This window comes from Oncorhynchus nerka, linkage group LG28 (assembly GCF_034236695.1).
Source record: "Oncorhynchus nerka isolate Pitt River linkage group LG28, Oner_Uvic_2.0, whole genome shotgun sequence".
NCBI lineage: Eukaryota > Metazoa > Chordata > Actinopteri > Salmoniformes > Salmonidae > Oncorhynchus > Oncorhynchus nerka.
In genome coordinates, this window is record NC_088423.1 from 52,489,345 (window position 1) to 52,513,895 (window position 24,551).

At 41.5% G+C, this 24,551-nt stretch overlaps 1 protein-coding gene across 2 annotated transcripts; it reads left to right on the forward strand.

Annotated features, from left to right (window-relative positions):
- The first annotated feature begins 768 nt into the window (after positions 1 to 768).
- LOC115112787 (ubiquitin domain-containing protein 1-like) lies at positions 769 to 20,342 on the forward strand. Of its 2 annotated transcripts, XM_029639791.2 has the most exons (5): positions 769 to 1,030; positions 2,360 to 2,446; positions 16,572 to 16,799; positions 17,715 to 17,900; positions 19,181 to 20,342. In XM_029639791.2, the coding sequence occupies exons 1-5, from the start codon at positions 979 to 981 to the stop codon at positions 19,402 to 19,404; spliced, it is 777 nt and encodes a 258-aa protein (XP_029495651.2). In that variant the 5' UTR covers positions 769 to 978; the 3' UTR covers positions 19,405 to 20,342. The 2 variants fall into 2 exon arrangements, with proteins under 2 accessions (XP_029495651.2, XP_029495652.2); XM_029639792.2 differs by lacking the exons at positions 769 to 1,030; positions 2,360 to 2,446 and adding an exon at positions 3,959 to 4,374.
- The last annotated feature ends 4,209 nt before the right edge of the window (positions 20,343 to 24,551 follow it).

Genomic DNA, 24,551 nt, shown 5'->3' on the forward strand with positions numbered 1-24,551 from the left:
TTATACTGCGCATGCGTTTCCGATTAATTTTGTCGTCGGGACAGTGAACGCCGAGTGAAAGGCGATTAAATCTATAAACAAGCTGCAGATTGATTGCATGGATGAATCCACATGTTTACCTTATCAGACACGGCGCAGGGCGTTTTCAATCTATTGCAAGTACATCAACTCTAGTTTTTATACCACGGCCTTTTTTATTCGAACGAAAAGATCATCTAGTTTTGGGACGCAGGGGTCAGAGCAGGCACAGTCTTGGGCCTGTGTGAAGCTAGCCACAATAAGGATTAGCCATGCTAGTGGAATTTGCGGTTCGCCTTCAAAATAAAAGTTGCCTCGTTGAAAGTGATTCAAACGGAGACAACAAATAGTGGAACCATTCCATATTTTGACCAGATAACGCTTAACAAGATCGGAATGTTATAAATTAAACAAAATGCAATAATGTGTAGATTGAGGGTAAAAAACGACCTAATCAGTTTTAGAATAAGGCTGTAACGTACCAAAATGTGAGTCTGAATACTTTCCGAATGCACTGTAAGTCTCCAATGCAATTCTAAAGTCTAATACATCCAGAGTACTAATTCAACGGATGTTTTCTTTTTTGTGTCAAATTAACTCATTCTTGTCTTTCGTTGAATTTTTATAGAACATTCCGACCTTGTTTAGCATGATCTAAATAAAGTTAAACATTTTTATTTTATTTTAAATCTAGTCCATGATTCCACTATTTATATCCGTTTGAATCACGTTCAATGGGGACTTTTATTTTTAAGGCGAACCTCATATATCACTATTGTGGCTATTCCTTATTACGGTTAGCGTCACACAGGTCAGGCTTGGCACAGCGGGTGTGAGAATAGGCACCTGTTGGCGCAAAGGTGGACAGGACAGACACAGCGCAAAGCTGCTGACTCGTGTCTCATCTCACGTATCGCTGCAGCTGAATCCAGAACTAACTTTGGAGTTTAAGTTATTTGGATGTGGCAAGCCAACTGCAGACAAATGCTGAGTTTAACGAACTGGATATCTGGTAAATAAAAACCTGTTTTGTTGAATTGATTGTTTACCAATGCAATAATTGCAAATAACAGCGCTGACAGACTCGTCTAATGTGTGTAGTTTTTAAGCTACGTTTGCATTTATTTGATAGATACAAAACCAAGACATGTGGAAACAGCCTGAAGACCCGATATCGAATTGCATTCAATTCTACGTCGGGCATAAGTGTGGATGTGGATCAGAAAAATTCCTCTCAAATCCCACAATCCAGAATGTGAATGAAATTTGCCTGGGTTAGCCGCTAGTGGTTTTATGTATCTTTACTATCATCTTGGCTTGATGTGTACAGCTGGTGATACACTTGTGACCCCCCCAGCGACCGGTTCGTACATACACCATTCTCCATTCATGCAAGGCTTCGATTGCCTCCTTAAATAAATGTAATTGTGAAAAGGCAGAAAAAAGGGGGAACTATGCTTACTTTCTTCCCCTTCAGCTTGATTGATGCAACCGGATTGGCCGAATGCGACAGGCAACATCTGGGACTAGCATTCCTAGGCTAGTCCTTAGTGGCTGCCCAGGCTAGAATACAATTATATTGTACTTTACTGGTTGTCTGCGTGGTTTGTCATTTTGCAGGTAGGAATGTGAGACAATATATCCAGAGGACAATATAATTACATTAACGTTTCAAAGTACTATGCGTTCAGATTTATATCATCCAAAGCATCAGCAGGAGCTCGTGCATGTGTTTACATGTTTCTGCAGGTGCTTCAGGTGACTACCAGTGCTTTCCAAAAGTTAGTGTAATCATACTTTCCTGTGGATATATTGTCTCACATTCTTACCTGCAAAAGGACCAACCACGCGACAACCAGTAAAATATAATTTTATGAAACATACTGGGTTTGTAGAGGTTGAGAGAGAACTTTCCTCATCCAAATGCACATTTATGCGGAATGTTGAATCCAATCCAATGCAATTCAAAGTCAGGTCTTCAGGCTAATGGAAACAGCCATCTTGCTATCTTAATTGCAGTTTGTGAGCTCGAGCTGTCAGACACGTTGACAGCTCATGGTAGATGTGGCATGTAAACATTGCCAGTACAGCATTACCAATTAAACAATGAGCCAATGTCATTGACCATCCAAATCTGAGATGTGTTTTGCAGGTATACATCATACTGACAAGTATTGTATTTGGATGAATTAAAAAAACACAATGCTTATGATTTGTTTTGTTTCTATATTTCAATAGCTCCCCTTACATTTGTTTGGCAACATTATAACTGATTGATAACTGTGTGTGTTTTCCTGATGTTATGTAGCTACTGATGTTATGTAATTGTATGGCTCTGCAGAGACAGTCATGGGCGGGTGTGTGGGGAGGGATCAGCTGGACGGACCAGGGCCTGCCAGGACCTCTACATGGAGCAAAAAACGAGGAGGTAAGAAATTCTGACTGTATAATGCTCTGCAGACAGTGGTGTAGTGGAGGGTATACGTCATATACCCACTTTTCTTCAGTGGGCATTGTGTATACTTCACTCAAAGTAGCCTATGCCTACCAGGCAGAATGATATCATGATTATTTGCATCAATCCAGTGGCCATTTGTTTTGCAAACTCCATCTCATGTGCGTTACAGAAACACCGGTAACTAGGGCTGTTATGGTGACCATATTACCGCTGGCAGTCAGGAGTCATTACCGCAGTGAAATTCCACGTGACCATTGAGTCACAGTAACTAGACTTCTCCAAAACTGTGCTCTAATGCTTCCGATGGTCATTAGTAGTAGCCTACCAAACTTGCTAACTGCCAGTTGCTAGTGTCCCTCTAATCACTCTGACATCAATGCAAATGCAATCGAAAATCAAATCAAACACTTCATTAGAGCCCTGTTATTCAGTGTTATAGCGGAATATGATCACCTGTTGCGCAGCGAGAGCCAGCTCCTCATAGCTGGTTGATGCATAAGATGAAATGGGTTCCTGTTGCGCAAAATTTCTATAGGCTGTGCTATGAAATTGTGTGAGAAAACAGAGTTTTGATGGCCTCTATTAAAAAGAGAAGGAACCCATCAGCTTTCAAACAGGGTTTAAACTTTGAGCACCTCTAATTCCTAAATATTTTGGCATTCAGGTCCAAAAAGTCCCTTTCTGACCTTCTATGGGCAAAAACACGCATTGAAAGTTTTGTTTAAATGAAAAGGGGTGTGGTCAAAAAGTGATTTAATTCAAATGAATTTACCTATATACTACATTATTTGTTTACAATGTCACCTATGATAACAAAAACATTTGGTCCTTTTTGTTAGGATTATCATATGATTGTACGTTGCTCAGTTGGTAGAGCATGGCGGTTGCAATGCCAGGATAGTGGGTTTGATTCTGTGGACCACCCGTACATAAAATGGATGCTCGCATGACTCTTAGTCACTTTGAATGAAAGCGTAATTGGCATAATATATAAATGATGGTTAAGCTAATGTAAGACCCTTCTACAGAAGCTATAGTCTCTGGTCTAGGCTGGTCTGCAATGGATCATACCTGGATCTTTCCAAGGCCAAGTTTGTTTCTTAACAAACAGGTAACCTATACATTGGATTATACCAAGAAGTAGCCTCCCCCCTCCCCCCAAAGAGATGTACAATGGATTCTACCTACAACTATCTACCCCCAAACAGTTGTACAATGGAGTATACCTTGAACTGTCCATCAACAGGTGCAATCCCATTCACAGCAGATTAGCATGGTCTGACCAGAGTTTAAAGTCTATAATGGGGTTGTGGTGTTGACTTGGGTTATTCTTGACCTCTTCCCCTAAATTTGCTAATTGGATTTGTGCTGTTGTGTAAGCATTAGCTGCCTACCTAGCCAATCTGGATAGGATACTATTGATAGATGCTGTTTATGGCATATGCAGCCAGATATTCCATCTGTCATATATTGATCCTGGGGTATTTTGGATGGCTGGGTGAGTGTGTGTGTGTTATTAAGGCATTTGTTAGTAAAGAACTAGGGAAGTGTCACAACAGCTAGCTAACCTAGCTCAGACTCCACAAGGATAACTGTAGTCGTCACGGATAGCCAAAGCGTGAGAATCTAGTCCAGGTGGTGGGGATCATACCCTTGACCACTGCAACCTTAGACGTAAGCTTCAATTTCTGGTTGGAGTCTCTGAAGGGCTGTTTTTTCTGACGCTGAGTCAGTGTTGTGTTTGATTTAAACAACGGTATCTGGAACTAAGAGATTGTGTGTCTAACACACACATAAAATCTCTGGGAGAGAGAAAGAGAAGAACATGGGAGTCGCTAACTCTAGGGACTACCATCCGTACCACCCCTCACAGTCTCCCATTAAGGTGGTGCTGAAAAGTGAGTATGGCTGCAGATGGACTATGGATTGTTGGAGTGCTGGATGACTGTGCTAGTGAGCCTCATCCTTCTAGAGCTTCAATTGCCAATAACATAAAAGTATTAAGTGTGTATAGTTTGTTTTCCAACATGTGTAAGATGTGGTCATTTAGATATTGGTAACAACTTGTTATTAGGTTGTAATACATCTGTCTTAAGCTATAGTGTGACGTGTTAATATAACCTACCTCATTTCATGAATTCAGTTAACAGGGGACAGGGGATGTTTATGAAGGGAAGGGAAAGGGGAATAGCTAGTCAGTTGTCCACTTGAATGTATTCAACTGAAATGTGTCTTCCGCATTTAACCCAACCCCCCTGAAGGGTTATGAGGAGAAGGAAGTGTGTAATGTAAATAAGGGGATTTAGACTAATTATTATGGAAATATACTGTAGTAGTATCAGGAGTCAAATGTGTGTAATAACTATATAATAGTGACTATTAAAGGGCAATTACACCACTTTTCAACCTAATTTTCATTATCTCAAACATAATACCAGTATCTAAATATGTGAAAACGGCACATTTCTACCTTTTGTAGGAAGAAATATAAAGTTAAAAAGTTCTACCCCATGACATCATCAAAAGTTAAAACATGATTTTAAAACACTGAGATCCACAGTGATGTGGGGAGCAACAAAATACCATCCCTCTTGCTAATCCTACCCTGTGGTGTCAGAGAAGCATTTTTTAGGACCTTCTTATTTTCTTTTAAACACAGATCATAGAAAGGCTCTGTTTTCACATATGTAGGCACTGGTTTGGTGCTGGAGATAATGAATGTGAGGTTGAAAAGTGGCGGGATCGCCGTTAAACTCAGCCTAACCTGCAGCACACAAAGGATTTGTATGTTTCCCAGTGATGTTTGACTGTTGATGCATTGTGCACCATCTGTCAGGGCTGGAGACCAGCATCAAACTTCCATTATAGCCACTGCCTGTATGAGGGAAACATACATTCTTGAGATTTGCATGAAATATGAGTGCATTGATGCAAGGATTTTTGTTGACTGGTATTCAAGGGAGTCACAGATTTAAACTTTAGGGGTCATTGTGCTTTTGGCTGTGCAGTAAGTACTATCCCATTCATCAGAACCTCCAGTTTCTGATCTACTCCTCTAATCTACTTCCTGGAAAGGGTTTGGTAGACGGGCAGTCCAGGTGGCTGCCCTGGGATCATTCTGTTAGCTCTGACCTCTCTCCTGTATAACTATACCAGTGCCATCACCCAAGGCATTGTAATGCCTATTATGTGATTCTAGGGGCAAATCAGCACTTTGTTCAGTGTTTTGCAGTCCCTGATAGACATTCCATAGCATTCACTATGTCCCTTTATGAAATAGTTACATTAAAATTTGTCCATTACAGAATAGGAGGCCATGTCTCAAATATGGCTTTTCAGACAATTATATTTCACAGCGTTTAGAAAGTTCTCACAGAGCTTGTTTTCCCACTCACAGTTGTCCGCCAGTGTTTGTTATGAAGTTAAGATTTTGATGATGTTTGATGAGTTTTATTTGCTAGTTCTTACGTCTTGTGAAGATAGGGGTGTGATTGGGAGAGGCGACGTTACATGTAAAATATGTAAAATATGCCTCTTACATCAGATCGTCTTGAAAATGTCTCTATAAAGCTCTCTTTCGTCAAGGTTTTATGTGGTTTATAATTGTTCTCTTTTTTTTCTCGGTATCCTTTTTCAGCGTTATGATATCCGTAACATCCATAACGGTTGTGGATGTGATGGATATGGATGAATCATATCTTGGCTTCAGAAGCATGTGCATTCACCACATTTTGTCTGCTTCTTCTGAAATGTATTCTTTAGACTTACAGTGGGGCAAAAAAGTATTTAGTCAGCCACCAATTGTGCAAGTTCTCCCACTTAAAAAGATGAGAGAGGCCTGTAATTTTCATCATAGGTACACTTCAACTATGACAGAAAAAATGAGAAAAAAAATTCCAGAAAATCACATTGTAGGATTTTTAATGAGTTTATTTGCAAATTATGGTGGAAAATAAGTATTCAAGTCCGGGCTCTGGCTGGGACACTCAAGGTTATTTCAGAGACATGTCCCGAAGCCAGTCGTTCATTGACTTGGCTGTGTGCTTAGGGTTGTTGTCCTCTTGGAAGGTGAACCTTCGCCCCAGTCTGAGGTCCTGAGCGCTCTGGAGCAGGTTTTCATCAATGATCTCTCTGTAATTTGCTCTGTTCTTCTTTCCCTCGATCCTGACTAGTCTCCTTGTCGCTGAAAAACATCCCCACAGCATGATGCTGCCACCACCATGCTTTACTGGGATGGTGCAGGTTTCATCCAGATGTGACACTTGGCATGCAGGCCAAAGAGTTCAATCTTGGTTTCATCAGACCAGAGAATCTTGTTTCTCATGGTCTGAAAGTCCTTTAGGTACCTTTTGGCAAACTCCAAGCGGGCTGTCATGTTCCTTTTACTGAGGAGTGGCTTCTGTCTGGCCACTCTAGCATAAATGTCTGATTGGTGGAGTGCTGCAGAGATGGTTGTCCTTCTGGAAGGTTCTCCCATCTCCACAGAGGAACTTTGGAGCTCTATCAGAGTCACCATCGGGTGCTTGGTCACGTCCCTGACCAAGGACCTTCTCCCCCGATTGCTCAGTTTGGCCGGGCGGCCAGCTCTAGAAAGAGTCTTGGTGGTTCCAAACTTCTTCCATTTAAGAATGATGGATGCCACTGTATTCTTGAGGATCTTCAATGCTGCAAAAAAAATTGTACCCTTCCCCAGATCTGTGCCTCGACACAATCCCCGTCTCTACGGACAATTCCTTTGACATGGCTTGGTTTTTGCTCTGACACGCACTTTCAACTGTGGGAACTTATATAGACAGGTGTCTGCCTTTCCAAATCATGTCCAATCAATTGAATTTACCACAGGTGGACTCCAATCAAGATGTAAAAACATCTCAAGGATGATCAATGGAAACAGGATGCACCTGAGCTCAATTTAGAGTCTCATAGAAAAGGGTCTGAATACTTTTGTAAATGAGGTATTTCTGTTTCTTATTTTTAATACATTTGCAAAAATGTCTAAAAACCTGTTTTGTCTTGGTCATTATGGGGTATTGTGTGTAGATTGATGAGAAACGAACAATTTAAGCAATTTTAGAATGAGGCTTTAATGTAACACAATGTGGAAAAGGTCAAGGGGTCTGAATACTTTCCGAATGCATGTGTAATGGGGAATTAATAGACACAGCAAACAATGCACACAAAGTTATGAAGCAATGAATGGCGGGAGAGAACACATTCTGGAGAGAGACGTGCCTTGTGCACCTGAGCCACAATCTCTATAATCTTGGACCGTGTCATCTCTGTGGCCTCAATGGATTAGTCCACAAAAAGAAAAGTCCTCTCACTGTCAACTGTGTTTATTTTCAGAAAACTTAACGTGTAAATATTTGTAGGAACATAAGATTCAACAACTGAGACATAAACTGAACAAGTTCCACAGACATGTGACTAACATAAATGGAATAATGTGTCCTGAACAAAGGGGGGGGATCAAAATCAAAAGTAACAGTCAGTATCAGTTGCATTAAGTACTGCAGTGCATCTCCTCCTCATGGACTGCACCAGATCTGACAGTTCTTGATGTGAGATGTTACCCCACTATTTCACCAAGGCAGAGCATGTTCCCGGACATTTCTGGGTAGAATGGCCCTAGCCCTCACCCTCCAATCCAACAGTTCCCAGATGTGCTCAATGGGATTGTGATCCGGGCTCTTCGCTGGCCATGGCAGAACACTGACATTCCTGTCTTGCAGGAAATAATGCACAGAACGAGCAGCATGGCTGGTGGCATTGTCATGCTGGAGGGTCATGTCAGGATGAACCTGGAGGAAGGCTACCACATGAGGGATGAGGATGTCAGCGTTGAGATTGCCTGCAATGACAACAAGCTCAGTCCGATGATGTCGTGACACACCGCCCCAGACCATGACAGACCCTCCACCTCCAAATCAATCCCGCTCCAGAGTACAGGCCTCGGTGTAACGCTCATTCCTTCGACAATAAACACGAATCTGACCATCACCCCTGGTGAGACAAAATCGCAACTCGTCAGTGAAGAGCAGTTTTTGACAGTCCTGTCTGGTCCAGCGACAGTGGGTTTGTGCCCATAGGCGACGTTATTTCCACTGATGTCTGGTGAGGACCTGCCTTACAACAGGCATACAAGCCCTCAGTCCAGCCTCTCTCAGCCTATTGCAGACAGTCTGAACACTGATGGAGGGATTGTGCCTTCCTGGTGTAACTCAGGCAGTTGTTACCATCCTGTACCTGTACCGCAGGTGTGATGTTTGGATGTACCGATCCTGTGCAGGTGTTGTTACACGTGGTCTGCCACTGCGAGGATGATCAGCTGTCCGTCCTGTCTCCTGTAGCGCTGTCTTAGGCGTCTCACAGTACGAACATTGCAATTTATTGCCCTGGCCACAACTGCAGTCCTCATGCCTCCTTGCAGCATGCCTAAGGCACGTTCACGCAGATGAGCAGGAACCCTGGGCATCTTTCTTTTGGTGTTTTTCAGAGTCAGTAGAAAGGCCTCTTTAGTGTCCTAAGTTTTCTTAACTGTGACCTTAATTGCCTACCGTCTGTAAGCGTTTAGTTTCTTAACGACCATTCCTCAGGTGCATGTTCATTAATTGTTTATGGTTCATTGAACAAGAGTGGGCAACAGTGTAACTTCTTTGTGCTCTTTGGGAAGCTAGCGTCCCACCTCGACAACATCCAGTGAAATTGCAGAGCGCCAAATTCAAATTACAAAAATAGTAATAATAAACATTCATGAAAATACAAGTGTTAAAAATCGGTTAAAAGATGAACTTCTTGTTAATCCAGCCGCTTTGTCAGATTTCAAAAAGGCTTTACGCCGAAAGCATACCATGCGATTATCTGAGGACAGCACCCCGCATACAAAAACATACAAACATTTTCCAACCAAGCAGAGGCGTCATGAAAGTCAGAAATAGCGTTAAAATAAATCACTTACCTTTGAATATCTTCCTCTGTTGGCAATCCAAAGGGTCCCAGCTATACAATAAATGGTTGTTTTGTTCGATAAAGTCCATTTTTATATCCCAAAAACTCAGTTTTGTTGGCGTGTTTTGGTCAGTAATCCACTGGCTCAAAGGCGGTCAAAACATGCAGATAAATACATCCTAATAGTACCGGTAAAGTTTGTTGAAACATGTCAAACGATGTTTATAATTAATCCTCAGGTTGACAATTAACTAAATAATTTATCATATTTTTTAACCGGACAATAGCGTATCCAATAGAAAGGAAAAATAATGAAAAGCGCGCACACAGTCACGTGCACAAACCAGTACTGCATGATTCCAAAAGTTCCTATTCTTCATAATTTTTCAGAAAACAAGCCTGAAACCATGTCTAAAGACTGTTGACATCTAGTGGAAACCATAGGAACTGCAATCTGGGCCCTAAACCCTTTATATAGTCAATAGGCATTCAATGGAAAACCACTCGCATCAAAAAAAAATCCCTGAATGGGCCATATCAGTTCTGTTATATTCATAGACATTATGTTAACAGTTTTAGAAACTTCAGTGTTTTCTATCTAATGCTTCCAATTATATGCATATCCTCGCTTCTGGGCCTGAGTAAAAGGCAGTTTACTATGGGCACTTCAGTCATCCAAAATTCTGAATACTGCCATGTAGCCCAAAAAGGTAAAACTCTTTACAATGAAGATCTGTGAAGTTATTTGGATTTGTACTAATTATCTTTGAAAGACAGGGTCCTGAAAATGGGATTATTATTCTTTTTTTGCTCAGTTTAGTATGTTCTATGGATGGTCTTAAACTTCAGTAATTTATGGCTGAGATAATAAAATGAACATGACTGGGCATTCAAACATATCTGTATCCATTCATCATCATCAATAGCTTCTCCCAGGTATTCCTCACAAGGACACCAATAAGAAGAAGAGACTTGCTTGGGCCAAGAAACACGAGCATTGGACATTTAGACTGGTGGAAATCTGTCCTTTGATCTGATGAGACCAAATGTGATATTTATGGTTCCAACCGCCTTGTCTTTGTGAGACGCAGAGTAGGTGAATGATTGATCTCTGCATATGATCTCCCATGAGGCATGGGGAGAAGGTATGATGGTGCTTTGCTGGTGACAGTGTCTGTGATTTATTTAGAATTCAAGTCACACTTAACCAGCATGACTACCACAGCATTCTGCATCGATACGCCATCCCATTTGGTTTGCGCTTAGTGGGACTATCATTTGTTTTTCAACAGGACAATGATCCAACACACCTCCAAGCAGTGTAAGGACTATTTGACCAAGAAGGTGATGGAATGCTGCATCAGATGACCCGGCCTCCACAATCACCTGATCTCAACCCATTTGAGATGGTTTGGGATGAGTTGGACCACAGAGTGAAGGAAAAGCAGCCAACAAGTGCTCAGCATCTGTGGGAACTCAAGAGAGGAAAAACAGAGTGCAAGAGTAAAGTATTCCAGGTGAAGCTGGTTGAGAGTATGACAAGAGTGTGCAGCTGTCGTCAATGCAAAGGGTGGCTACTTTGAAGAATCTCAAATATAAAATACACTTTTTTGGTTACTACATGATTCCATATCCGTTATTTCATAGTTTTGATGTCTTCACTATTATTCTACAATGTAGAAAATAGTCAAACTAAAGAAAAACCCTTGAATGAGTAGGTGTGTCCAAACTTTTGACTGGTACTGTAGCTAGCTAACGTTAGCCAACTTTTGGCTGGCTCTAATGGTACATCAACTGACGAAAACAAGCCAAGTGAATTTACTTCTGTTGAAATGGGACAAAAAGGTTACAAAACATTTCCATACATACAACAGCTGACAGATAGCTAGAGACTAGAGCTGAACTGGCTGTGGTACCTACTAGCTAGCTACAGTGGTTCTAACTTTAAAAGTTGTGTCATACTGCAGCACACCTTGTGGGTTTCCACAGAATTCTATGGCACGTTATTTAATTGTCAGCCATTGTTACCATTAATGCTAGTTAGTGCTAGTTTGATCACCAGAGGGCAGCTTTGTGAAGCATTTGATGCTTCAAATTCAATTGCTTCGAACTTCAATATGCTTTTTAAATAAATAATACCTACACCACTTTCAACAGCGCATTACTCAACACTAGTGATACTCATGTCACCTACGGTAGGCCTACAGAATATCTACAAATATTTGTTTCAATGACATTTAGAGGATTGGAGGATTCTAAATTAATATCTAAGGGCCATTTGTCCACCCTATGGGACTTTCCAATCACGATCGGATGTGATACAGCCTGGATTCAAACCAGAGATTGTAGTGAATCCTCTTGCACTGAGATGCAGTGCCATAGACGACTGCGCCAATCGGGAGCCGTGATCAACATGACCAATATACAGTGCCTTGCGAAAGTATTCGGCCCCCTTGAACTTTGCGACCTTTTGCCACATTTCAGGCTTCAAACATAAAGATATAAAACTGTATTTTTTTGTGAAGAATCAACAACAAGTGGGACACAATCGTGAAGTGGAACGACATTTATTGGATATTTCAAACTTTTTTAACAATTCAAAAACTGAAAAATTGGGCGTGCAAAAGTATTCAGCCCCTTTACTTTCAGTGCAGTAAACTCTCTCCAGAAGTTCAGTGAGGATCTCTGAATGATCCAATGTTGACCTAAATGACGAATGATGATAAATACAATCCACCTGTGTGTAATCAAGTCTCCGTATAAATGCACCTGCACTGTGATAGTCTCAGAGGTCCGTTAAAAGCGCAGAGAGCATCATGAAGAACAAGGAACACACCAGGCAGGTCCGAGATACTGTTGTGAAGAAGTTTAAAGCCGGATTTGGATACAAAAAGATTTCCCAAGCTTTAAACATCCCAAGGAGCACTGTGCAAGCGATAATATTGAAATGGAAGGAGTATCAGACCACTGCAAATCTACCAAGACCTGGCCGTCCCTCTAAACTTTCAGCTCATATAAGGAGAAGACTGATCAGAGATGCAGCCAAGAGGCCCATGATCACTCTGGATGAACTGCAGAGATCTACAGCTGAGGTGGGAGACTCTGTCCATAGGACAACAATCAGTCGTATATTACACAAATCTGGCCTTTATGGAAGAGTGGCAAGAAGAAAGCCATTTCTTAAAGATATCCATAAAAAGTGTAGTTTAAAGTTTGCCACAAGCCACCTGGGAGACGCACCAAACATGTGGAAGAAGGTGCTCTGGTCAGATGAAACCAAAATTGAACTTTTTGGCAACAATGCAAAACGTTATGTTTGGCGTAAAAGCAACACAGCTCATCACCCTGAACACAACATCCCCACTGTCAAACATGGTGGTGGCAGCATCATGGTTTGGGCCTGCTTTTCTTCAGCAGGGACAGGGAAGATGGTTAAAATTGATGGGAAGATGGATGGAGCCAAATACAGGACCATTCTGGAAGAAAACCTGATGGAGTCTGCAAAGTTCAAGGGGTCGCAAAGTTCAAGGGGGCCGAATACTTTCGCAAGGCACTGTATATATTGTCCTGTTAATAGCCCGTCCTAGAAACGTTGTTTGCAGAATTCACAGCCTGATACATTTGTGAAAAACAAGGGTTAATATTAATAATAATTATAATACTTTTCCCCCCTTACACTTGTTAAAGGTTCCAATTGCTACAGTTTATTTAATCAATTAGTATATTTGAGTTTAACCACAGTTTTTGTTGTATTATTTGTTCGGTCTTTTCTGGTGGATTAAACTGAAATTGCAACCAACTTTCTGTGGCTTGTTTAAAAAATAACGGGATTTTCGAGATTTTGTTTTCAAATAATGTAAAGTGAGGAAAATGGCACTCTGATGCAGTGTCCGATACCACTGCGCCACTCAAGCTCTGTACAATGTGACTGGTCGGGAGTAGGCTACAAAATAATCCTAACATTTCCACACCCTAATTGAAGTCTAAGTTTATCTTAGAATAAAAACCTTAGTGTAACAACAGTTTTACTAAGTAATACAAGTAGACAAGTAGTAACAAAAAAAGTGTATTTTTCTGGGTGTGTATATTCAGGACAGAGGAATAGCAATTCTTATGCTATTGTTCTAAATTCAATCACTTTCTTCATCCTCATCATTCAGTTCATTGAAGTTCAGTTTTGAAGTCGTGCACAATTATTAGTTTCTATTTGGTGTATGTCGCCCATTCATTGTCAGTTAGAGACAAAGTAGCACCTTGGGACCTAAAAGCATAATCAGTGCTCTAACTAACTCCCCCTTGCTCTGGCCTGGAGCAATGAAGTAGTGACGCAGGGTACCGTACTAAACCACAATTTACCTCTAAGTCCCGCAGCATAATCACAAAATGTTTAATTGAGCAATCACAGTAGTTCATTCTCTTGAGACACAACTTCAGTCAGAGGGGATGAAACATTACTGTAGCAACGTTACGTTTCTGTTACACTACTAGCTCAGCACGGGGTATAAATGTTGCTGCCCCTATCATCGCCAAGCCTATCTCTGACCTTTTTACCTTGTCTCTCCTCTCTGGGGAGGTTCTCATTGCTTGGAAGGCAGCCACGGTGCGTCCTTTATATAATAAGGATGTTGCGAATTTTCTTAGCTTTTTGTTAAAAATCGCGCAACATTTCAGCGCCCTGCTATTCATGCCAGGAATATAGTACATGCATATGATTAGTGTGCGTGGATAGGAAACACTCAGACGTTTCCAAAACTGTTTAAATCACGCCTGTGCCATTTACAGAACGTGCGTTTCGTCAAATAGTGCATGAAAATCTGTTCACTGAAAATGGAAAAATATATTCTTCCGCTACGACAGGCAATTGTTAAAAGCGAACAGAATTACATAGAGCCGAGTTTTCATTGGCTACAGCTTCCCCAGCTTGTCTAGAGTCACGTCATTTGTTGCGCAATTGATTCTTGGTCTAACCGAAACAAAGGAACTCCTTTCCTACTGTCCCCGCCCAGATTTTGGTTCGACTTTTTCAAGACAGCAATTTTTCCACAGGCAAGCTAATCTTTTCACATCGCCTCTTGAGGATTTTTATCGCTTATTAACGTGTACTAATACCTAAAGTTGCATTACAAAAGTATTTCGAAGTGTTTTGTGAAAGTTTATCGTCGACTTTTTGAATTTAAAAAATGACGTTACGTTATGAAACGCAGTTTTTTTTCCGTTGATCACACAGTCTACATATAACGATATCTAGGCTATATATGGACCGATTTAATCGAAAAAAAAAGACCCAATAGTGATTATGGGACATCTAGGAGTGCCAACAAAGAAGATGGTCAAAGGTAATGAATGTTTTCTATTTTATTGTGCGGTTTGTGTAGCGCCGAATATGCTAATTATTTTGTTTACGTCCCCTGCGGGTCTTTTGTGGTGTTACATGCTATCAGATAATAGCTTCTCATGCGTTCCCCGAAAAGCATTTTACAAATCTGACTTGGTCGATAGATTCACAACGAGTGTAGCTTTAATTCAGTATATTGTATGTCAATTTTAATGAAAGTTTGAGGTTTATCAACCTCTATGGTGGCGCTCTTGAGCATTTCTGCTGATTTGATCCCCACAGCTGGAGCACTTCTCTAACAAGTTAAAGGGGCAGATCAAGCTGATCCTAACTGTTATAGGCCAATTTCTATTTTGCCCTGTTTATCAAAAGTGTTGGAAAAACTTGTCAATAATCAACTGACTGGCTTTTTTGACGTTTATAGTATTCTCTCGGGTACGCAATCTCGTTTCCGCTCAGGTTATGGATGTGTCACTGCAACCTTAAAGGTCCTCAATGATGTCACCATTGCCCTTGATTCTAAGCAAAGTTGTGCTGCTATTTTAATTGACTTGGCCAAAGCTTTTGATATGGTATACCATTCGATTCTTGTGGGCCAGCTAAGGAGTATTGGTGTCTCTGAGGGGTCTTTGGCCTAGTTTGCTAACTACCTCTCTCAAAGAGTGCCGTGTATAAAGTCAGAACATCTGCTATCGCAGCTACAGCCTGTGACCAAGGGAGTATCTGGGTCTATAGCAGTCACCTGTCAGTCTCCACTCAGCACTCACCTCTCAGAGCAATGCATTGTGGGATAGCAGGAGCTAAATCCTGTTATGTGGTGCCTGATTACTGTGGTAATCCACTGGACTGTTGTCCACTAAAATGAGTGTGTGTGGATGTAACTCTGGACAGTCCACTGCACTATAAATAATCACTTTGATTTCCCCCTCTCTCTCTGAATCAAAGTGACCTTAGTTTCCTGTACTGTATACTCCACTATGACCACAATGACTACCACTATTATACTGAGTCTCTACTCTGAAGATGCTTACAGAGGGGTACACACACCTCTTCTTGAGATGTGCTTCAGCAGTATAAAGTTAAGCCCCAGATATACCTGAACTCTGGCCAATCTTTAAACCTTGAGAGACCTAGGGACCTAGGCCAACCTGGCAACCACAGTGGAGATTTACTCAAAGGTTTCTGGTTTTCTCAGAGGCAGACATTGACAGAGTGTCTAAATAACTATTCCTGTTGAGGGTTACTTTCTGCCTCGTTACATTTACTTGTCACCTTTTTATATAATGATTGGTGTTTATTGTTATTCTGGAGTTCTGTCCATCTTGTAAGCTGATTGTTATCCACCTTGAAGATGAATGCATCTGATCTTCATGTTTCATGCAAAGTTTTGTTTTTCTAGAATGTGGTGTGCTTGCATGTTGAGGTCCAGGACTATTCACTTCTGTCCTATTTTGTCAAATTATACGATTCTGCTTTGGTTGCTTCTGTTCTCCCTATATGTTTTCTCACTCACTGTTCATCAATTGATGCCATGAGTCAAAGACAGACAAGAGAATAGTCTGTGGATGTCCTACTTCTGAATATAGACAAGCCCCCTAATAATCCTTTATATAATGGCTAGCTCCAGCCACACATGATTGGCATTTAAAAATTACAATGAATGAGAGCTAGTAAGCTACACTCTGTAATAAGTGTTATATTACATGATATTCAGAGGAATGGCAGTGTACATTCAGATCGAAACGCTGAATTGAATATCCTCATTAAATATACGCAACCTGATGTATTTACTTTTTCTTTATTTCCATTCAGGACGCAATGAGCCCCTTAAGAAGGAGTGCCCTAAATGGAAGAGTGAGTACCCTATGACTGAGGGCCAGCTGAGGAGTAAGAGGGATGAGTTTTGGGAGACTGCTCCAGCCTTTGACGGCAGGAAGGAGATTTGGGATGCGCTCCGAGCGGCAGCAGTGGCTGCAGAGGTTAACGACATGGAACTGGCTCAGGCCATAGTGGATGGAGCCTGCATCACACTACCACACGGTGAGACACACACACACACATGCACGTTCCATCTTAATAACTAACTTGTAACATCTAACTAATATAAAATGAGTATTTATAACATTTGGCACCAACCTGACGGACATTATAATGCTATATCAATCCTATGCCTAAACCCAAATCGACCCCAAAAGTGTTCTCCGGCTGTCCCCATAGGGGAACCCTTTTTGGTTCCAGGTAAAAGTCCTTTTTGGTTTCATGTAGAACCTCCCTGTGGAAAGGGTATTACATGGAACCCAAAACGGTTCTGCTTCAAAGGGTTCTCCTATGGCAACATCCAAAGAACCATATTAGGTTCTAGATAGGGAGTGTAAACTCCCTATATGCACTTGTGGAGATCTGAATGGATTGCACTGGCATCAATATAGTAATCGCTCCACCATGTATTTTTATAGCCTGGGTGATGTGTCCTGATGGAACCAGCCTGATCACATGACAGAGGGCTTACCATTTATGTTTCACTTAACACTGCGATCAGTCTGGTTCCACCAGGCTACGGGTGACATAATTCATGACCAGTTAGCTGATTTGAGATCTGTGTGTCTCTGGTTGTCAGATTACTGCTGTGTAGTTATATAATAGTCCTGGGCAGCATGACAAGACCTCAGGGATTTAGCTACATAGACATTATGGACACAGCAGAGGGGGAAAGCTCCTCTCTAATGTATGTGCATGTTTGACATGTGGTATTGCATCATTCTAGTATTATTTTCTAAACAGATCATTGCAGAATTGGTGTTTCAGCAGGGCTAGAGCAATAGCCTGTGCTGTAGATCCGGGCAGAGGGTTGGCCACCTCTAGTCTAGGGGTCCCTAGAGTCTGGGGGTTAATTTCAGATAGGACTTGTCACTGAGTGTTACTGAGGTTTGTTTTGTGTCTATCTGTCCCATCCAGGTACGCTGACAGAGAGTTATGATGAGCTGGGGAACCGCTACCAGCTTCCTGCCTACACTCTAGCTCCTCCCACCAACCTCATCAATGAATGCACCAATGAGAGCCAAGCTCCCAATCTAAAGGAGCAGAAAAAGCCTCCCCCTCCTCCTAAAGAGGAGTTCCAGCTACGAGTACGTCTCTCGTGTGGTAAGAGAGACACCCTATTCCTTTTCTCTTTTGTCGTTTACTTGTTAAATTTCTCTCTGGGGTTCTTCATTGAGATAAGAGGGGTATACTATGAATCTAGATCAATGTACTCAGGCTTTTCTGAAATGAGCTACCTTCAGTTAACTTCCCATTCAAGCTCAGTCTTCATTCATGTTACAAAGGTAAATATTGATCAAACACCTGCCTACATCCTATCATTACCAGCCTGCGTGTTCATGTCGCACATGACTGGTTGCAAGTCAATACATGGGGGAGTCAGTGCCACATTTTCATTTTTGCCCAAATCAAAATGAAAAAAAAGTTAACCTGCAAATTCAGCAGACTATGGGGTGAAATGTGCTATTAGAAGTTTTACTGCGTGTGATGTTTCAAATACATCCTATCAATTCTAACTGTGTCGTGTGATATGTATTTGAATATGACTATTTTTTAAAATATATTCCTCAAATATGGTCCGGAGAACAAAGGGATGATGATGCACTCTTTGCGAGAGGGAGGGAATTTAGAGTTGACCAAAGTTAGCTCGCTTACTCCTCTATCTAGATTAGAGTAGTACACCACCCAGGATAAGTCTATGCCCAATCCCCAGGGTCATTCCAATACTAATAATCTGGAGTGTGAATGTCAGCCCCTCAGGCCTAGTTATTTTTGACAGTGTGTTTAAAGGGGACCTGAAGCTCTAGATTTGGCCTTGTTTTTTCAGCTTGGTCATGAAGAAGTACAGCTGCCATGACTGAAGCCAAACGAGAGTTTGGGGGGGGGGGTATAATGTGGGTGTCTCTTGTGGATGTGGCAAGTCTTTGTACATTCACTCTGCCAAAACAGTACACAGTTAGTCACTCACCCTTTTAGCTAACTTGACGCCATCTAACCAGGTTTTGGGTCTTGAAATCGACCTATGCCAGGGGTTCTCAAACTTTTGTGATAGCAAATTCATCAGGGACCCCCTCGTAACTTGAGTGGGATACAAAATAGCATACAAGGAGTTACATTATGACTTTGGCAGTGTATGGCTGGGTGAACCAAGTCTCGGCCCTGGGAAGGAACCTTTTAAAGGCTCTCCTCTTAGCATCTTAAACGAAATGTTGCAGTTTTAATGCTAATTTCCTGCAATTTTACACATTTTGCCATGAGGCAGAGAGAAACATTGCAGTTTTAAAGCTTGTGGCTAGAGTCCTTAATTGAAAGACGCCATTCTATATTCCTGAACAGACCCCTGATTGTATAAGTAACTTGACCAATGTCTTTCTCCTCCACAGGTAAGGACCTACGTATAAGCGCCTCCATGTCAGACTCCATTTCCCAGCTGAAGACAGCCCTGGAGGGGCAGGAGGATATTGAAGTGGCCCACCAACGCTGGTTCTTTGCAGGGAAACTGCTAACAGATAAGACCCGGCTCCAGGACACTAAGATACAAAAAGACTTTGTGGTCCAGGTCATCGTGAACAACTACTCACCCGTAACCAAACTCATACCAAACTGAGAGAGAGAGGTGACGCAAGGCCTTGTTTCACTCCTCTGGAAGTTAAGAACACCAGGGTTGTGTTCATTAGCGCACACTGTAGGGAAACGTTTTGCAACAGAAAACAAACATGTTTTTATTGTACATGTTCAGATAGTTCCCCCAAGTTTCGGACCACTTTCTTACATTTCACGTCTAGTGGACACTACCCTGAACTGTTGGTTACTGCAAAGGAAATTGGGGTATAATATTTGATGATTAGTTTACGTTTGCTTTTGTATTTCCTATCCTCTTTTTGTATTTCCCAATTTCCTAATAATCCCACATTGTTAATTTGTGTATTTTCACTCCGTATTTGTAGCCTGGCAAAGAACGGACAAACTGTAGACTGAACTGGAAGAGAATCATGGCATGAGGAGAATTTACTACAGTGCGTCTGTCTGTCTGTCTGTTTGTTTGTTTGTTTGTTATCATCCACTTCCATTACACCTCTGTCCCTGACAGTATATAAATGATTTTCCGTGTGATTGTGTCCATCTGGAACTTTAAACTATGAATAGGGTTGGACAGTGGAAAGTATCCTGCCTGACGATACAAATATTCTATTAGATCTCCATTTATACTGAAAGCCATTCTATTTGTACTATTTCTATTGTCTGATTAATGGTAAAGAAGAATATTGACAGATTTATGAAAGAATGTTTACATACTGTTTCAATGGGTGTTTAATTGTGAGTAATTATATATTTAATAAGCAGAAATGTATTTTTAAGTGAAAATGTTCATGAAAAGTCAATGTGATGAACAAGTGAAAATACTGGTTTATAAGGTGGAAATAGCTCATTTGAATTTCTCTATTTTTCCAATCAGGTATGGATAACATGCTGTAGTTTTGTATGCTCCGAAGTGCACTAAAAGTGGATGAATATTTGTGAATAAATTTATGAATAAACATTCTAAATGAATCAAATCAAAATTCATTCAGAATTTTGAAAACAAGTTTTTTTTTTATGAAGTAGGTAGATTCATAAATGCCTTCCTAACCCTAAATAATCTACAAGATTAGATGTTTTTAAATCTACTAAATGTCTTCATAAGGTAAGTCTGAATACCAAATACTGAGTGCTTAAATCAAAATGCTTTAAAAAAATCATACATTTCCTATGTCCGAATCGTCCCCTGAGTAATGACAAAGTGTAACTACAAATGGTTACAGTGTCAAAAACTGTTTTTATGGTAGTCAAGTGTATACATTTAAATGACTAGTGTAGCAAAATTGGGGCTAGTAGTAGAAGTAGTGACTGTACTACAAATATACTGAACAAAAATATAAGCGCTGGTCCCATGTTTCATGATCTGAAATAAAAGATCCCAGAAATGTTCCATAAGCACAAAAAGCTTATTTCTCACAAATATGTTTAAAACCCTTTCAGTGAGCTTTTCTACTTTGCCTAAATAATCCATTCACGGGACAGGTGTGGCATACCAAGAAGCTGATTAATCAGCATGATCATTACACAGGTGCACCTTGTGCTGCGGGCAATAAAATGTGCAGTTTTGTCACACAACGCAATGCCACATATGTCTCAAGTTTTGAGGGCTTGCTGACTGCAGGAATGTCCAACAGACCTGTTGCCAGAGAATTTTATGTTAATTTCTCTACCATAAGCCACCTCCAACGTAGTTTTAGAGAATTCGGCAGTACGTCCAACAGGCCTCAAACCGCAGGCCTTGTGCAGCCACGCCAACCCAGGACCTTCACATCCGGCTTCTTCACTTGCGAGATCATCTGAGACCAGCCAACTGGACAGCTGATGAAACTGGGGGATTGCACAACAGAAGAATTTCTGCCCAAACTGTCAGAAACTGTCTCAGGGAAACTCATCTACGCGCTCGTCATCCTCACTAGGAACTTGACCTGCAGTTCAGTGTCGTAACCAACTTCAGTGGGCAAATGCTAACCTTCCATGACCACTGGCATGCTGGAGACGTGCGCTCTTCATGGATGAATCCTGGTTTGAACTGTACCGGACAGATGGCAGACAGCGTGTATGACCTCGTGTGGTCAAGCGGTTTGCTGATGTCAATGTTGTGAACAGCGTGCCCCATTGTGGCTGTGGGGTTATGGTATGGGCAGGCATAAACTACAGGTAACAAACACAATTGCATTTTATCAATGGCAATTTGATTGCACAGAGATACCGTGATGAGATCCTGAGGCCCATTGTCATGCCATTCATATGCCACTAACACCTCGTTTCAGCATAATAATGCAAGGCCCCATGTCGCAAGAATCTGTACATCATTCCTGGAAGCTGAAAATGTCCCAGTTCTTCCATGGCCATCATACTCACCAGACATGACACCCATTGAGCATGTTTGGGATGCTCTGGGTCGACATCTACAACAGCGTGTTCCAATATCCAGCAACTTCGCACAGCCATTGAAGAGGAGTGGGACAACATTCCGCAATCAACAGCCCAATCAACTCAATGCGAAGGAGATGTGTATCGTTGCACGAGGCAAATGTTCTATAGGATTGAGGTCAGGGCTTTGTGATGGCCACCCTATACCTTGACTTTGTTGTCCTTAACCATTTTGCCACAACTTTGGAAGAATGCTTGGGGTCATTGTCCATCTGGAAGACCAATTTGCGACCAAGCTTTAACTTCCTGACTGATGTCTTGAGATGTTGCCCCCTTTTTCCTCCAAACATAACGATGGACATTATGGCCAAACAGTTCTATTTATTTTCCATCAGACCAGAGGACATTTCTCAAAAAAGTATGATCTTTGTCCCCATGAGCAGTTGTAAACCGTAGTCTGGCTTTTTTATGCCGATTTTGGAGCAGTGGCTTCTTCCTTGCTGAGCGGCCTCTCAGGTTTTGTCGATATAGGACTTGTTTTACTGTGGATATAGATACTTTTGTACCTGTTTCTTCCAGCAGCTTCACAAGGTCCTTTTCTGTTGTTCTGGGATTGATTTGCACTTTTTGCACCAAAGTACGTTCATCTGTAGGAGACAGAACGCGTCTCCTTCCTGAGAGGTATGACAGCTGCGTGGTCCCATGGTGTTTATACTTGCATACTATTGTTTGTACAGATGAACGTGGTACCTTCAGGCGTTTGTACATTTCTCGCAAGGATGAAGCAGACTTGTGGAGGTCTACATTTTGTTTTCTGAGGTCTTGGCTGATTTCTTTTGATGTCAAGCAAAGAGACACTGAGTTTGAAGGTAGGCCTTGAAATACATCCACAGGTACACCTCCAATTGACTCAAATTATGTAAATTAGTCTATCAGAAACTTCTAAAGCCATTACATAATTTTCTGGAATTTTCCAAGCTGTTTACTTAGTGTATGTAAACCTCTGACCCACTGAAATTGTGATACAGTGAATTATAAGTGAAATAATCTGTCTCTAAACAATTGTTGTAAAAATTAATTGTGTCATGCACAAAGCAGATCTCCTATCTGACTTGCCAAATTATAGTTTGTTAACAAAAAATGTGTGGAGTGGTTGAAAAAAAAAAAGTTTTAATGACTCCTTCCTAAGTGTATGTAAACTTCTGACGTCAACTGTAATTAGAAGACAAGGAATACTTTATCACCCATTTTGTGGAAATGGAAATTAGTATTTTTTCTTTCACCCACATTACTCTATCTCTACATCTAGTAATAGTCTGTCTATCATAACCACTGACTCGAAGGGAGCCTTTTGCTTGCTCTTTGGGTTCCAGGTCAGGTTACTGTAAAGCATACATGCTGATGTGAGAAGGGCTTTATAAATACATCAAGGGCTTTATAAATACATTAATCAATCAAACAATTGATTACATTTGATTGATGCTAAAGCAGAATGATGTATCTTTCTTCACCCTACAGATGATGAGGGAGAGATTAAAGACATTCTGGATGAGGCTGGAGTCAAGATTGTGAGTATCCACCAAAGTTGCCTACCGTTTTTCCACATTACTGTGCTCACTGTGGCAGCTTCCCTTCCTAGGCGTGGTACACTACATGTCCCAAATCAATCAAATCAAGTTTTTAAAATCAAATGTTATGTGTCACATGCTTCGTAAACATCAGGTGTAGACTAACAGTGAAATGCTTACTTACGGGCCCTTCCCAACAATGACTGCCTTGCCTGGTTCACCAACTACTTTGCAGACAGAGTTCAGTGTGTCAAATCGGAGGGCATGTTGTCCGGTCCTCTGGCAGTCTCTATGGGGGTGCCACAGGGTTCAATTCTCGGACCGACTCTTTTCTCTGTATATATCAATGATGTTGCTCTTGCTGCGGGCGATTCCCTGATCCACCTCTACGCAGACGACACCATTCTGTATACTTCTCGCCCTTCCTTGGACACTGTGCTATCTAACCTCCAAACGAGCTTCAATGCCATACAACACTCCTTCCGTGGCCTCCAACTGCTCTTAAACGCTAGTAAAACCAAATGCATGCTTTTCATCCGTTCGCTGCCTGCACCCGCACGCCCGACTAGCATCACCACCCTGGATGGTTCCGACCTAAAATATGTGGACATCTATAAGTACCTAGGTGTCTGGCTAGACTGTAAACTCTCCTTCCAGACTCATATCAACATCTCCAATCTAAAATCAAATCTAGAGTCGGCTTTCTATTCCGCAACAAAGCCTCCTTCACTCACGCTGCCAAACTTTGACTTCGGCGATGTCGTCTACAAAATAGCTTCCAATACTCTACTCAGCAAACTGGATGCAGTTTATCACAGTGCCATCCGTTTTGTTACTAAAGCACCTTATACCACCCACCACTGTGACCTGTATGCTCTAGTCGGCTGGCCCTCGCTACATATTCGTCGCCAGACCCACTGGCTCCAGGTCATCTACAAGTCCATGCTAGGTAAAGCTCCGCCTTATCTCAGTTCACTGGTCACGATGGCAACACCCACCCGTAGCACTCGTTCCAGCAGGTGTATCTCACTGATCATCCCTAAAGCCAACACCTCATTTGGCTGCCTTTCCTTCCAGTTGTGACTGGAACGAATTGCAAAAATCGCTGAAGTTGGAGACTTTTATCTCCCCCACCAACTTTAAACATCTGCTATCTGAGCAGCTAACCGATCGCTGCAGCTGTACATAGTCCATCGGTAAATAGCCCACCCAATTTACCTACCTCATCCCCATA